General features: G+C 39.6%; 1 protein-coding gene across 3 annotated transcripts in view; it reads left to right on the top strand.

The window, feature by feature from the left end:
- The window catches only part of Itga9 (integrin subunit alpha 9), a 332745-nt gene that overhangs the window by 194484 nt on the left and 123410 nt on the right, over nucleotides 1-14851 (top strand). For all 3 annotated transcript variants that reach the window (XM_074060465.1, XM_074060467.1, XM_074060466.1), the window contains one exon: nucleotides 2951-3027. In XM_074060465.1, coding sequence (XP_073916566.1) covers nucleotides 2951-3027 — 77 coding nt within the window. The remainder of the gene's footprint in view (nucleotides 1-2950; nucleotides 3028-14851) is intronic.

Raw genomic sequence — 14851 nt, forward strand, 5'->3', positions numbered from 1 at the left:
GTAAAATCCATGGAAATGGTAACAAAAAGACAGCAGGGATGGCGTATACTTATATCAAAGAGAATAGACTTTAAGTAAAACTTCTCTCTAGAGATAAAGAAAGTCATTACATAATAATAAAATGGTCCATTCAACAAGACAATATAAGTTATGAGGTCTTGAGTTGTGGTTCATGTGGTAGGGCACTTGCCAAGCAAGCACAAGGCCCCAGGACCACCATTAAAAAACAACCAAGCCAAAACAGAAAATGTAAGTTATCAATGTGTATGTACCTAACATCAGAATACCTACATAAATAAAACAAATATTGATAGATCTGAAAGGAGAACTTATAATAGTAGATATCAGTGTCTCATTTTCAATAATAGGTAGAGCATTTAGACATAAAATCAGTAAACAGACTTGAATAATACTGTAGACCAATGTCCCTAACAGACATACACAGAACTTTTTACCCAACAACAGAAGAATACACATTATTCTCAAGTGCATAAGCAACATTCTCCGAAATAGATTGCAAGTTAGGTCACAAAACAAATCTTAATTCATGAAGATTGAAATCATACCAAGTATCTTTTCTGACCACAATAGAATTAAGCTAGAAATTAATAAGAGAAAGAAAATAGGAAAATTGTGAATTTGCAATTTGGCAAGGCTTGGTCAAGACACCTTATCTCTGCTCTGTGTAGTACCTGTAAGCTGGGGCAGCTCAATGGGGTTGGAGGACCCCCCTGAGAGTCCCAAATCCCTGATATCTCACTCACATGAACCTCTCTATGGAAAGCTGGGGTTTCCTTGGCACAGAGTGGCTAAGTTCCAAGAACAAATCAATGCTCAAGAGAACTAGGATAAAGCTCTATTGTTTTTATGGGCTAGCTTTGTAAGTCACATAGCATTACTTCCATGGTAGCCACAAAATTCTCCCAGATTCCAGGGCAGGAAGCATTAAATACTGCCTCTCTGAACGAGGATTATCAAAGACATGTTGTAAGGATTGCAGTAGGAGATAGTATTGCAACAATTCTTGGAAAATTCCATCACCTACATAAAGTTCACATCCATTCTTTGTCTCCATTGCCTTCTTATTTCACCATCGTTAGGAAGCCTCATGATGTTCACTCACATGCAGTGTTAAAGTTGTAAGGCCAGTCCAAGGAACAGTGGCATGAGAGAGCCAGGGAGACAAAAAATCAGGAGGCCCGGAGCCAGAACTCACAGCCTATATGTCACAGGATGAATTTAGGTCACATTCTCTCATCTAATTCTCATCGGCTTCCCACCCTGATCCAGATCCCACCTCCAAAACCCTAAAGTCAGACTATCTTTCTTGCCTATGAAGTGGGAAAAGCACTTGTGAGGAAGAGACTATCATCCAGGAACAGATCCTGGATTTTTTGGGTCCTGAGTTTATACAGATGGGGGGGTGGATTCTTGAAGAAAAAATGTCGAATTGTAAATATAGGTTTAAGGCCTCAGTAGTATTATATCAGTGAGGGGATCGTCCAGCTAAAGATTCATCAGTTGTTGTAAGGCTGTCTTTGTTGAATTTTATCCTACTTCTAAAGTTCTCAAGGTCTTCCTTTTATTTTGCTTGATATATTTATGCAGTCCTCATACCTTCTTTCTCCTGTTTTCTCTCTGGTGAGATGACAAATAAAGCACAAAATTGAAATCTCTCAGAAATTTCCCTAAGTTCTTTTGGCCCAAGACTTCCATGATTTTCCCCTAACAGTCAAGGAAGGGAGTGTTGGCTGTAATACTTTGTTCTTTTGGAAATAGGGCACAGGAATATGAATTTCCACAAGCAAAATTACTGTCTACTTGAGTGTATACTGTCACTCATTGGCCAATGAGTTTGCTAGAGTCTATACTATACTCTGAGAAGTGCCTGGACTTACTCTGCAGGAAGGGAAGAAATGACCTGGAACTGTGATTTGGGGGAGGGAAACCCCCACAAATATAAGCAGTGTCAGTGAAAAGGTTTGACAGTGAATAAATTACAATTTAACAAAGGCAGAGATTCTTCTTGCTGAATTACATTGAAGTGATCAAAACAATCTAGCAAATAGTAAAGTATCTCTATCACCTGGAACATAGATAGGAAGTCTACTCTTTGTAGATTAGAAATAACAGAGAGATGGAGACCATTTACTATAGAAAGAAGGAGCTGTAACCCCTGGCAAGGCACTGCTCCTGAATGCATGGCCAACCTTCATGGATAGGCCAGAGCTCAGGCACATCCTCCCAGCTCTCTTGAAATGATGTCAGTTTTTGGCACAGTGAGCATCAGGCCACAGAACTGGATGGGGCCCTGACTGTTGAAGTCCAGTCTTGGTTAGCAAAAGGACCCTGTTGTCTACTAAGTGCTAACTGCTTCACCCAGAAACTGAAAAGAATTCCTTCTGTCTGTTCTCAATCTAATGCTAAATGTCTTTAGCATTTCCCTTTGGAACTAAAAATTCAGTGTGGTCCCATTACTCAGGCAGAACCTATCTCCATATAGATTTTCTGCCTCACCAAGAGAGCCAAGGGGGTGAGGGGGAGGGAATGACCAGACTGTAATCTTAAGAATTCTTTGCTCAACTGGATGGTTGCTCTGTCACATCTGAAAGCATCTAAAAGATATTCTCAGAACAACATAAACCGAAAAGACACTTGTCACGCATGTTTCTTCAAAGAACTACTTGAACAAGTAAGTGCTTATTAGACTGAGAAGTAAAGCAAGACAGGGATATACTCATGAAATTAGGATCACTGACAATGTAGGCTTCCTTAGAGTTGAGAAAGTCCCTCTCTTACCATGCACGGGGAGCTAGCTTCTTGGATGTGGGTGCAGAGTCGCTTTAAGGTTGAAGGGAAGAATTCCCACTGATTTGCAAAAAGGGAATTGACTTTATTTATTCATTTGCTGTTAAATCCTATTCCAACCTTCCTGTTGTGTCTCCCACAGACTGTTTTTGAGAGGAATTGCCTATCTGAGGACTGTGCTGCCGACCTGCAGCTTCAGGGTAAACTGTTGCTCTCCAGGTATGTCAGTGTTTCTTTCATACCATTGTTCTGGGAAGCTTGTTTTTCTTGATGCAGGCCCAAGACCTGAATGTTCAGATTTCCCCACCAGAAAGGGTAAAGGATTATGATACTTTGTGGTTTTAAAATAATTTTAACAATAGCTATTATTTGGGGAGAGCAGTCTAAATTTTGTTTGTAATTTCACATATCTCGTTATTTAGTTTGTATTTCTAAATTCTGTTAGTATTTTGTGTGTTGGAAGGGTATTACATGTCAACTTATTATATGAAGTCATATCATGTGAAATTGCCAATACTAAACCTTTTCGGTCAATTTCATTTGATTTAATCTATTATTATACAAAGGTTGTTTTTAGTTTTCCCTTTATACTTAACAATGGTGTCTGCTTTAAAAGGTAATGTGTCTGTGTCAGGATGGGGTGAAGGAGAGGGACAGGTCATCCTGATGCAACTAAGCAGACAGTCTCTTTATTATTTCAGGGTTTTCTTCCATAGTCTATGAACTCCAAAGGCTAAAGGTCAACCAGACAGAGGCTTCTATTTCCTCTTTACCAACCTTTCATTTTAGATTTCTTTTAGGAAGAAGGTACTGGTCCAATCATTTAGCCACATTTCAGAGAATGGTCTTGAAAAATAATGTTAGTCTTGGGACCAGAAACTCCTCTATAGGATTTATTACCATTTCTCAAAATAATCATCAGTTTTGATAGTTATTCTCTAAAATGCCTTGTATGTCCATTAGTTGAAACTCTGAGAGTTTGGATGGAATAAAATGAAGTCCCATCATGAACCAGTGACAACGCTAGGATTTATTTGTAAGAGATAGGGTCTCACTATGCAGCCCAGGCTGGCCTTGCCCTCTCCATCCTCCTGCCTCAACCTTCCAAGGGCTGAGATCATGTGTGTGCACCACCACACCTGACTCTAACACTAGAATGTTGTTGCTTTTGATGATAAATGATCTTTTATTCCTAAGATTCCTTTTCTTCTGTTTGAGTTTTTAGGGGAAGTTGAGATAACACCACACACACACAAATTCTCTCTCTCTCTCTCTCTCTCTCTCTCTTTCTCTTCCCCTCCCCCCCAAAGCTACTTAATTATTAATTAGCTTTACTTTTACTTTGGGAGAGAGTAGTAGATTAAAGTAACATCTGTTTTCCCAAGCTTAGAAAATTACTTTAAACCCAGAGAGTGGATAAGGGGATTGTTTGACTTTAGTAAGAAGGGCCTCCTGGCATGATTATAGAAACCAGTTCTAAAGAAAAGTCATAAACTATCAAGTCATTAATGTTATTTTAAGTAGGTGTCCCAAAAAAAAGTATTTTAGGGGAAAAGTAACAAGAAACAAAGATATAACAATTTGTTTTATCATGAGGCAGCCTATAATTGCTAAAATTTTATTTTGGATCACAGAACACTTCATGTGGTTGGAAAATATTCACTTGATCCATTAGGAAAGTTCTGTTGGTCTTCTACCCATTAGTGGGTGGTCAAATTCACCTCTACTGCATTGTGCTTTCCTTGAAGTAAGATGTAAAGTTCAAGACCTGTGCTCAATAAAACACTTATGGTGGAAACCTTCCTCCACTGCTCCAACTTGGCCTTCCAACAGTGTTGTCAGAGCCAGATCTGCTCTGTGGACTCAGTAATTGATAATGCCAGAATAACAAGTGTTATGGATAGGGCCCAAACTCCCATATGTATCAGCTAGCCATTACCACCAGAAAATGCTATATAACAAGTCACCCCCAAAGTTAACAGCATAAAAGAGCAATTATGTCTCTTATGGATCTTCAGGTCAGCTGAGGGTTGGTTGGATTTAGCTACATCTTGGATGACTTGTTCATGAATCTGAGTTCAATGGAGAACAGACTCTGGGCTTGGGTAGTACAGTTTAGTTCTGCTCCATGTGTCTTTAATTGTCCCCATAGAACCAATAGGCTAGAAGGGGCATATTCTCTCCCAGAATGGTAAAGATGCTCCAGGGCAAGCAGAAACATGCAGTGGCTTTTAGAGCTTTAGGTTCAGAACTAGAGCACTGTTACATCAGCCTTATTCTATTAGCCATAGCAAGTCATATGCCAAACCCAGAGTCAGAGGCAGGATATTTTTTGTAGTTCCTTTAGGAACTACAAAGTCATCTAGCAATGGGCATAAAGAGGGACAAAGAATTTGGACCAATAATGGAATCTACTACAGCATGTTAGGAGATGGATAGCTTTGTCTCTCATCCTGGTGCCTCAGAGCTTTCAGGACTATCAGCTTTGTTTATAATTCTATCATCTTAGAACTCAGACATGAGCCCGGGAGATGGATGAGATTTTTCTCAACCTTGGGCCAAACCTTTTTTGACTCTCTTTAGAATGAGGTGTTTTCCCAGAGGACCCCTGTTCTCTCACAATAGTCTTTTGTGTATTGAAGAAATCTTCATTATACTCTTGGCCCCATAGCCATTCCCACAGGAGCCATCAGAGAAACACATTCATTGATAATTGAATGTGTGGAGATAATAAAATCAAAGGTTTGGTAGAAACCTGGATCTAGATTTGTATGGCATTAGTTTAGTGCCTTGAACTAGAGGAGAGCTGTCTCACTAATCATTTACCTCTCTGTATTCTTTATTACCTGGGATACAGTGTATGATCCCTTCACTGCCTGAGTAAGTACTGGACTCTACTGCAACAGTGAATAATATGTGGGCCCTGGTCTCCTTGTATGCACAGTCTGGGCAAGAAAGGGCCAAAGAGAGTGACTGGTGGTCGCACTACCAGATGGAATGGATACACTTTCATTCCATTCCATTCCTGTGGAACAGCCTACAGGAGGCCATATGAAGAGGACTGGGCAGAGGTACAAACAGCTGGACTTCCATGAAGAACTGCAAGTGTCTGGAGTGAGGGAGGTGGCTAGAAAAATACAGATGACATAAGAGACAGAGAAGCTAGACTGTGACAAACCTATGAGTTTGGGCTTCATTTTGAAACCAGTGGCGTACACCAGAGTCCCAGCATAGGTACATAAACCTAAAAGGAACACAGTTAGATGCATTTAGAGGGCAAGGGAGGGGAGATATTGAGGTGGTGTGGGTCATTTGGTCCCCTCAATAAAATCATATTCCAGCTTGAGTTTTGAGTCTGGGCCTCTCTCTACCCATCACACTCCTATTTCGCTGACATAGGTCTGTGAGGCAACTATCATTTGTCTCAGTGCAGCAGCCCCCTGGGCACGGTTGGACTTACGAGAGATGTTGGGTTGATCTCCACCAGAGTGCTCCCCAGGGGCTTCCCCTGGGCAATCTGGACACAATTTCTGCCTTTCATGCTGTCTTAAGGATCTAGCTGTCATGTGAGCTTTGCTCTGACCAGATGGAAAGTTGAAGTAAAGGGGTGTTGGAATGATGCCAATGGTTCAAGGTACTGTGGCTGGGGACAGTTGAACAAGCAGCCAACTGAAGGAACTTGTATCTTAAGAAGACAAAAGCGGACATCAGGGAGTGAGTGGGTCACCCAGAGTAGCAGGGATCAAGCCAGGAAATAGTATCTGTGAATAGGATTCATGGATATGGTGGGGTGTTTTGTTTTGTTTTACTTTTTTTAGCTGAACTCTTACCATGTAGCCCAGGAAGGGCTCAAAATAACAATCTTCCCATATCAGCCTCTCAAGTATCTGGGATTACAAACATGTGCCAATGTACCCTGCTTTACTGTTTTAATTTTTTTCTCAAAAGAGTGAGTTCTAGCAGGTCTGCTGTTGCTTAAAATGTTCAACTCTTCAATTAAAAATCTGTGCTATTTAATGAGTTTTTCCAGTTCTAAAACATGCCATTTCCAAAATATTCAGGAATAGGGATGAAGCTGTTTAGATGATTTCTATTTAAATAGGACTGAAAATTTCATTTGTAGTAAGATACAAATGTGTTTTATCTGAGTATGTACAGTACCTAAGAAAGCATCACATGTGATTAAGATAAAGGAAAATAGACTACAACAGTTGAGCTAAAAATTTTTTTGTTGTTTCTGATTCATCCTATCAGAGATCAGCAGAACATTTCAGCCAGATGAAATAAAAAAGAATTTTTAAGTGAGGTGAAAAATCTGTGGGGTATTTATGAAATTAGAGCCATTTTGCATCTACCAGCCATATAATCATCCCATTTCTGTAGCCTTCGTAGTATTATCATGGGTACTGTGTGTGGGGTGAAGTACACATTTTCCAAAATGGTTAGCTGGCTGTGTGATAGCTAAGTCCATCCATGAAAGACAGCCTTCCAGAGGAGAACCACCTCACCCAGAGAGCCATCTAGTTGGAAATAAATTGTTCTCAAAAGTGGTTGAAACAATCAACTACATAGCACAGAGAGAAGCAAGGGTTGCCCTATTTTATGAAAGGCAAAAGAGCCTTGTTTATTAAGAACCTACCATGTACTAGGTACCCTACCTAGTATACCAGTATACTACCTACCTAGTTACTCAGTATACACAAAAGCACTGTAAAGTCTCATCAGCTGTATGCCCTTGGTCAAGTTGCTTCCATCTCTATGCCTCTATTTCTTCCTCTGTAACATGGGAAAATTATTATAGTCCTTATAAGGTTAATTTTTGAATACTTAATGAATTTATACATATTTAATGGTTTCTGAAAGTGTTTGGTATATAGTAATCACTGAGTAAGTGAAAGCTAGAATTATTTAATCCTCTCAACAACACTGAGAAATGAATGTCATTATACTCATCCTAATGAGAAGGATATAGAGGCTCAGAAGAAGGCCAGTCTTACTCTAGAGCTCATGTTATAGAGAAATGTCTGAGGGAATGTCTGATTCTATATTCAGCTCTCTTCCTGTACTCTGGTTTCAGTTGCTGCTAGGTTCAGATATCTGCTGCTGTGGACCAGAACTACCAAGGTTGGGAACCTGTGGAGGGAAGGAATCCTGGGAGAAGGAAGCCCCAATTCAGAAGAGACGTGGATGAATTTAAAAATCCATGATCAAAGATGGCTTCCTTCTATCCACAGTCCCCTTTCCATGTGCCGTCTCACCTGAGGCCTTTGCTACAATTTTTCCCTCTGGAGATGTGAACCACCTGCACTGCTGGGTCAGAGGCAGGCCCTGTATCAAGTCAGCACATTCTTTATTGTTAGAAGGTTGGGTTTTTCTCTCCTAGAGAAACTCATATTTGACCATGAGCTTGTTTCTAGCATGTCAGCAGTTTCCTCAAATGTAACAGCAGCAACATTATCATAATTCTAACTATCATTACCGTTATCATTTAATGAGGAAAAGTGAGTGGAAGCTGATTAGAAGCATAGAAAACTTTGCCCTTGCCAGAACATTAGCCGTGTGATTTTTTTTTCCTTTACTGTCTTTAGCAGCTCTGTGGGAAAAATGCAAACGAAGTTTGTTACTGGGAACAACTGGCTTTTGTGGTCACTCTTCTGGATCTCTGGATACAGGAATGGTTTTCTCAATGATATATTCTTGGAAGAATATACCCCACCACCACCTCCCCTCCCCATCACACCATCATTCCCTGTCACTCACCTTCATACAGGACAGGCTGGAGCTGTTAACCAAGCCTTCATATCCCATTGGTGATCTGTGCTGGAATTCATGAGATCTGTGAACTTGAATAGGAAAACAATAGCATCTTTATTTTCACTAAATTCAAACAGAAAACGTTTTACTTAAATTATGAATTATGAACCCTGCTGATATGGGTTCTCAGGAATTGTCTGGCAGATAAGGTTATTGCCTATTTAGTGTGGTTTGATGGCGCAAGGTGTGAGGTAATGTGGCCATGTGCCATGCCTGGCGTGGCTGAGTCAAGCCAGGCATCTTGGCATATTACCCCTGTGTTAAGACATCAGACCTCTGAGCAGCCTGCAGAGCTTGGGAATCCTCTGCCCCTCAAAGTATTCTTTGTCCTTAATCCAGTTATTATAGTGAATGAAAATGATTGGTTCCAGATGTCCTAAGAAGATCTGGAAACTCCTAAGTGAAGGCTGATGAGGATTTGAAGTCCTGTGTTAGCCAGGAACCAGCATTTCTTTTCAGTTACACAGATAGGGCAGGAGGGAGTCTGAGCTACCTAGAGGAACAGGAGGGGCCTCAGGTTTGCTGTGTTTGCCTCACTGGAAAGAATGTGCTCTTGGAAGCAAATACTGATTCTACCACTATGGGGGTTAACTAAATGAGAGACAGCTGGGCACAAACTCAGCAGGGACTGCAAGCATATTACTTTTTAAAGTAACAAATATTTACTGTAATTATCTAACTATTGCTAGGGAAACCACTATTTTGACTCAGTTCACCTTAGAAAATGGTTTTCTCTTTCTCTCATAATTTTCGAGCATAGCACTGGCTCAGGTGGATACATATAAGGAAGGTAGAGGTATTTCTGGCTTCATATAAGTGGATTTTCAGCCAGAAATTCAGACTTAGGAATCATTTCCCTGATCCAGTGCAAATTGTGATTGAGATGCCTTACAGAGATACCTTCCAATCTCTAGCTAGAGTGAATAACCACATGGATCTGTTTTACATAATTGGAAAAGATGTATAGAGCAGGTGAGATATGAAGTGCATCTCAAACTGTACAGCATAATTCCATTGCTGGTCAGTTAGAATCTACACGTATAGCATATTCTGTTTAGTGATAGTAATATTGGCTTATGCTCATGTGATATTTGAGGGTATAAACAATATGAGTATTAAAGCCACAGTAGTATCAAGGGATATGTTGCAAGACTAACAATTTTCTATAAAGAGAAGTTGCCACTGTCACAGAGGAGCAAACCCCAGTCTGTCTCTTTGAGTGGGAATGTTTCTGTAAGGATCCAGGGGCTTTGGGATAACTCAGATGCTGCAGTAAAATTGACTATAAGAGTTCTCAGCCCTTAGACATAAGCAGAGGCTAAGGAACAAATACATTACAGCATTCAGGGACCACATGGTGCAGACACCATTGTGCCTTGGAGGAATCTGCAGCTACCTTCCTAGCCTGTGAAGCTGAGAGTCTTCTTTTCTGAAGTACATGCCCTGGGAGATGGGCTCAGCCATCTATACTTAGTGCCATCTCTGTCTTCCTCACATTGATCCCTAGTCAGTCTTCCCAAAGACAGCGCACACACACACACACACAGAGAGAGAGTTGAAAATCTCAATAATTGTTTTAACATTGATTGTATGCATTTTTATTTGGCAGTGCTGAGGTTTGAACTCAGGATCTCATCTTGCTAGGCAGACACTATCATTCCATGCCCAGTGGCCCAGCCCCCACCCCATTTTTTGCTTTACTTATTTTTCAGATAAGTATTATATTTTTGCTTGGGGACAGCCTCTGACCATCTCCTACTGATGGTCTCTCACATAGCTGGGATTGCATATGGACACTACCATGCTTGATTTGTTGGTTGAGATAGGATCTCTCTTATTTTCGCCCAAGCTGGCCTCAAACTGCAACCATTCCAATCTCTGCCCCCCAGTAGTAGCTGGGATTATAGATATTAGCCACCATACCTGGCCTGATTATATGCATTTATAATTTTTTGGATATATTGGAATAAATAAAATTTGTTTTACCAATTTCACTTTACTTTTATAATGTGTTCACAAGAAAATTTTAAATTACAAATGTTGCTCACATTATAATTTTATTGGGTATGATTGTTCTAGACTATCAATTATACATCTTTTACATTAAACAATATAGTATATATTGTGATAAATCTTCAATATTACATACCTGTTACTAATATTACTTGTGAAGTAGGAATCTAGGGAAAATTAAGTAAATTAAATAAAATTGAGTAGTTTAAATAATCAAATTGAGGGCTAGAGATGTAGCTTAGTGGTAGAGTCCTTACTTAGAATGCACAACCTTGGACATCAGATTTTCCTGAAACTCAAAATCACTTTGTGGGAATACAAATTACACACATATACCATTTTTTTTGGCATTTTATGGGGTACGCATTATAACATTTTATAAGTGAGTGAGTTTTAGGAGATACTATCAGTGTGATGGGGCGGGGGGAAGTGCTGAGGATTGAACCCAAGGCTGTGTACACAAAGTCTGTGTATTTTACACTTAATTCAGTGCTTAAATGGCATACGTGACTAGAAGCTGTCATATTGACAGCACAGGTCTAGAATGAGGACTTTGGAGTTTTCCCACCCCATATGCAAGCATGCTAGGGTGATTGATTATACACCAGTTCCATCAGACTGGAGGCTGTAAGGCATGTCAGGATCTCATTCTTAGGCACTTTGGTAACCTGAAGAGAAAAGCCCTCCAGAAAGAGATGGGGATTCTGGTAGGTGGAACAGTAGCCTATGCAAGCTACAGGTAAGACCCCAGGGATAGGGGTAGAACCACAGATAGACTACTACATTTTGTGATGTCTTTACTTTAGTACCTAAGTATTAACAGATTGCTTGCAATGTACCTAGCGTTGGTGATGCAAGGTAACTTGATTAAGTTCACTGCCTACAGAATCAACCCAAAACCCTGACATTGGAAATTCAAGGGAGTCTGTACATACCCCACTAATTCAACTCACCTCCCACTATTCTTACTGTTAAGAACATCCGTTTCCTGCTCCTTGACTTATTGTTTCTGATTCACCTCCATTTCTGTCCATGCTGCTTTTTCTCTCTGCCTGGAATGCACTTCCTGTTTCTCTGCCTACCCAAAAACTCCTCATTCTTTAAGATCTAACTTAATTCCTACCACTATCAGGGAACTTCTTATACTTTAGTCTGCACTGATTTCTTCCCCTTGCATTTCTCCACCTTATTCTGCACCTGCTCCTTTGGCAAGTCTTACCAGCCTCACAGTGTATTTCCTGGGTGATTCACTCACTGGCCTGCATTCAAGAGATGCCTGAAAATCCCCACTCATTTCCTACAGCGTTATTAACACTCATTTCTGATAATTCACGTTACAACAGGCTTTTTTGGTACTTTGTGCTCATATTCCCTCAGAGGATGGCATCAGATGAGTAACTATGGTTATATGGCATTCTCTTGTTTGTAATTTTACACTCTAAAAATTGAAATGCTTTGATAGTTGTCAACAAAGGGGAAGAGATTGCCCATAAGCTGCCAAAGGCATCTGGATGCATCCTGAATGCCTCTACACATTTTAAGGAAAATCAGCAGGAAGAAAAATAAGCACTCCAGTTAGCTTTTGTAGATGCTACTTCCAAACATTCTCATTCTAAATGCTGAGAAGGCAAACACAATTTCATTTCTAACCTTATGATGGCAAGTAAGTTTTACTAAGTTGTGCACTATTTAGTTGTACTTTTATGTGCTCTTAGAGAAATAAGAACAGAAAGGAGCACTGGACCAGGGGTTAGGATCACATGTCTCTACCACTGTCTGGTGAGTGGCCTTGGGCGAGTTATTTAACTATCTGTATGGGCAAAATAAACCAGATGAGCCCCTTCCAGCTGTCAAAGTCCATGTCTGATTTAGATTGGGAAGCATTGTTTATGATTTTAAATTGCAGGTGCTATTTCACATTTCACATCATTACTGTGATTTGTTGGATGCTGAATCCTTGCTGTGAATGCTGTTCCAAGCTATAACATTGCTCCTGGGGAAGACTGTGATATGGTTCACAATGTCCTTTCTGATATGAATTCCATGAGTGGAAAATGTAAAGTGTGTGCCTTTGCGTGTGTTTGTGTCACATTTTGTTTATCCTTTCCTCTGTCAATGAACAATAGAGATGCTTTCACTGTTGTCTATTGTGAACATGAAATGTTGTCTATTGCCATGAACATGTAGGTACAAATATCTCTTTGAGTCCCTGATTTTAATTCTTTGGGGGTATGTACCCCAAAGTGCAATTGCTGAATCACATGGTAATTCTATGTTTAATTTATTTTTAGGAACTTTCACATTATTTTCTAAGTGTCTGCTCTATTTTATAGTCCCACCAACAGCACACAAATGTTTCACATTCTCCATGTCCTCCATAACTCTTGTTATTTTCTTATGTTTCTAAAGTAGGTATGAAGTAGTAAAAGGCCGTTTTAAAAAATTAATGGATGAATAAAGTGACTAACAACAAAGGAAGGAGGAATGAAGGAGAGAGGATCATATTCATTATTTTTGAGTAACTGTGACAAAAATACCTGAGAGAACAACTTAAAGGAAGGAAAGATTTATTTTAGTTCACAGTTCCAGAGATTCTTGGCTGGCTCCATTGTTTCTGGGCCCATGGTGAGGCAGAACATCATTGAAGTAGGAGTGTGTAAAGGAGGAAGCTATTCACCTCATGGCGAACAAGAAGCAAAGTGGAGCTATAACAGAAAGGGGCCACAGCGAGGTATGGCACCGAGGAACACACTACCAGTGCCCTACTTCCTCCAACCAGACCATATCTTCCACAGTTCCACCACCTCCCGATAGTCTATTCAAATTTCAAATCCATCAATTGATTAAACCATTGATTAGATCAGAGTCCTCATGATCTGATTGTCTCTGTAATTGCCCTCATATCCAGAGGTGTGCTTTCCTAATCTCATAGGCATTTCTCAAGCCACAATCAAGCAAACAATAAAAATTAGCCATTAAAAAAAGATTGGCCATCATAGGGAAGAAAGAAGGAAGAACAGACAGATGGCTGTTACCATTATCAAATGTGTTTGGTAAATACAGTATCAATAATGATGATGGATTTACAACTGATTAACATGCACTTGACTGGCACTTGTATTAGCATCCTTTATTCTGACTAGATTTATGCTAACAGCAAAAGAAAAGTATAATCTTTTTTGGGGGGGAAGGAATAGTGTGAACTCAGGGCTCCACACTAGAAAGCAGGTATTGTACCACTCCAATCCAGAAAAGTGTAACATTTTCTAGCAGGTTAGACTATACCACAAAGTATTTAATTGAGGTCACAGTTGGTATGTTTAGTAATTTAGAAAAATCTAAAATTATCCATTGAAAAATTAACTACTAAGCATTATTCAGAAACTTCAATTCCTTTTGAATATTAACAAAAATGATCTCAAATGAAAGGGACAAATTCACTTTAGTAGCCTTAGTCATTCAGCATGTGTGATTTGTAAGTAAGTGTACTACATCTACCCAAAAGAAACTTTGAATGGTAGCTATAACGTATGGTGACAAATGAGGATGGAGAACAAGTTCTGCTTCACGCAGTTCCCTGTGGATCAGTGGCATCTGACATTTGGTATAACAAATGAATTGATGCTGAACTATGTATGAATCCAATAACATGTTCGAAAAATAGCTTCTACTAGATATATTAGGATAGAATTTTAATAGCAAATGACCAATATATTTCCAGAAGACTATGTAAGTGCTAAAAGATAAACTTTATAGAGCAGTACAGTTTATTTCCAAAGAGATCCATGTACAAAGTAATATGATCAACTTAAAAGACTTCACAAAGCAAATAAAATTAATGAGAAATATGTCAGATTAAAATTTCTTGAAAATTAGAAAGATTTTTTTCTTCAATAAATAAATAAACAATGTTCAATACACAAACTGTACCTGATTGTTTTAAACTTTTGGCAGAGCTGTTAGAGAGGTTGGTCTTCATAGAGTCCTGTTCTTTTGAGATGACATTAAAAGACCTTTCTTGCCAAAGCCCTTCCTGATTAGATGGAGTTTAGTATAAGAGTCATAGCTCCAATGGCCTTCACGGCAAGGGAGTTTGGTGCTAACTTAAGCTTAGGCTCTACCTGGCTGGGTTACCTCAGGTGAGTGGATTCCCTTCTCTGGGGCTCAGTTTCCTCCTCTGGAAAATGTAAAGGTTGAGCTACTGGTTTGTTTTGGA

Source organism: Castor canadensis, chromosome 17, assembly GCF_047511655.1.
Source record: "Castor canadensis chromosome 17, mCasCan1.hap1v2, whole genome shotgun sequence".
Lineage (NCBI taxonomy): Eukaryota > Metazoa > Chordata > Mammalia > Rodentia > Castoridae > Castor > Castor canadensis.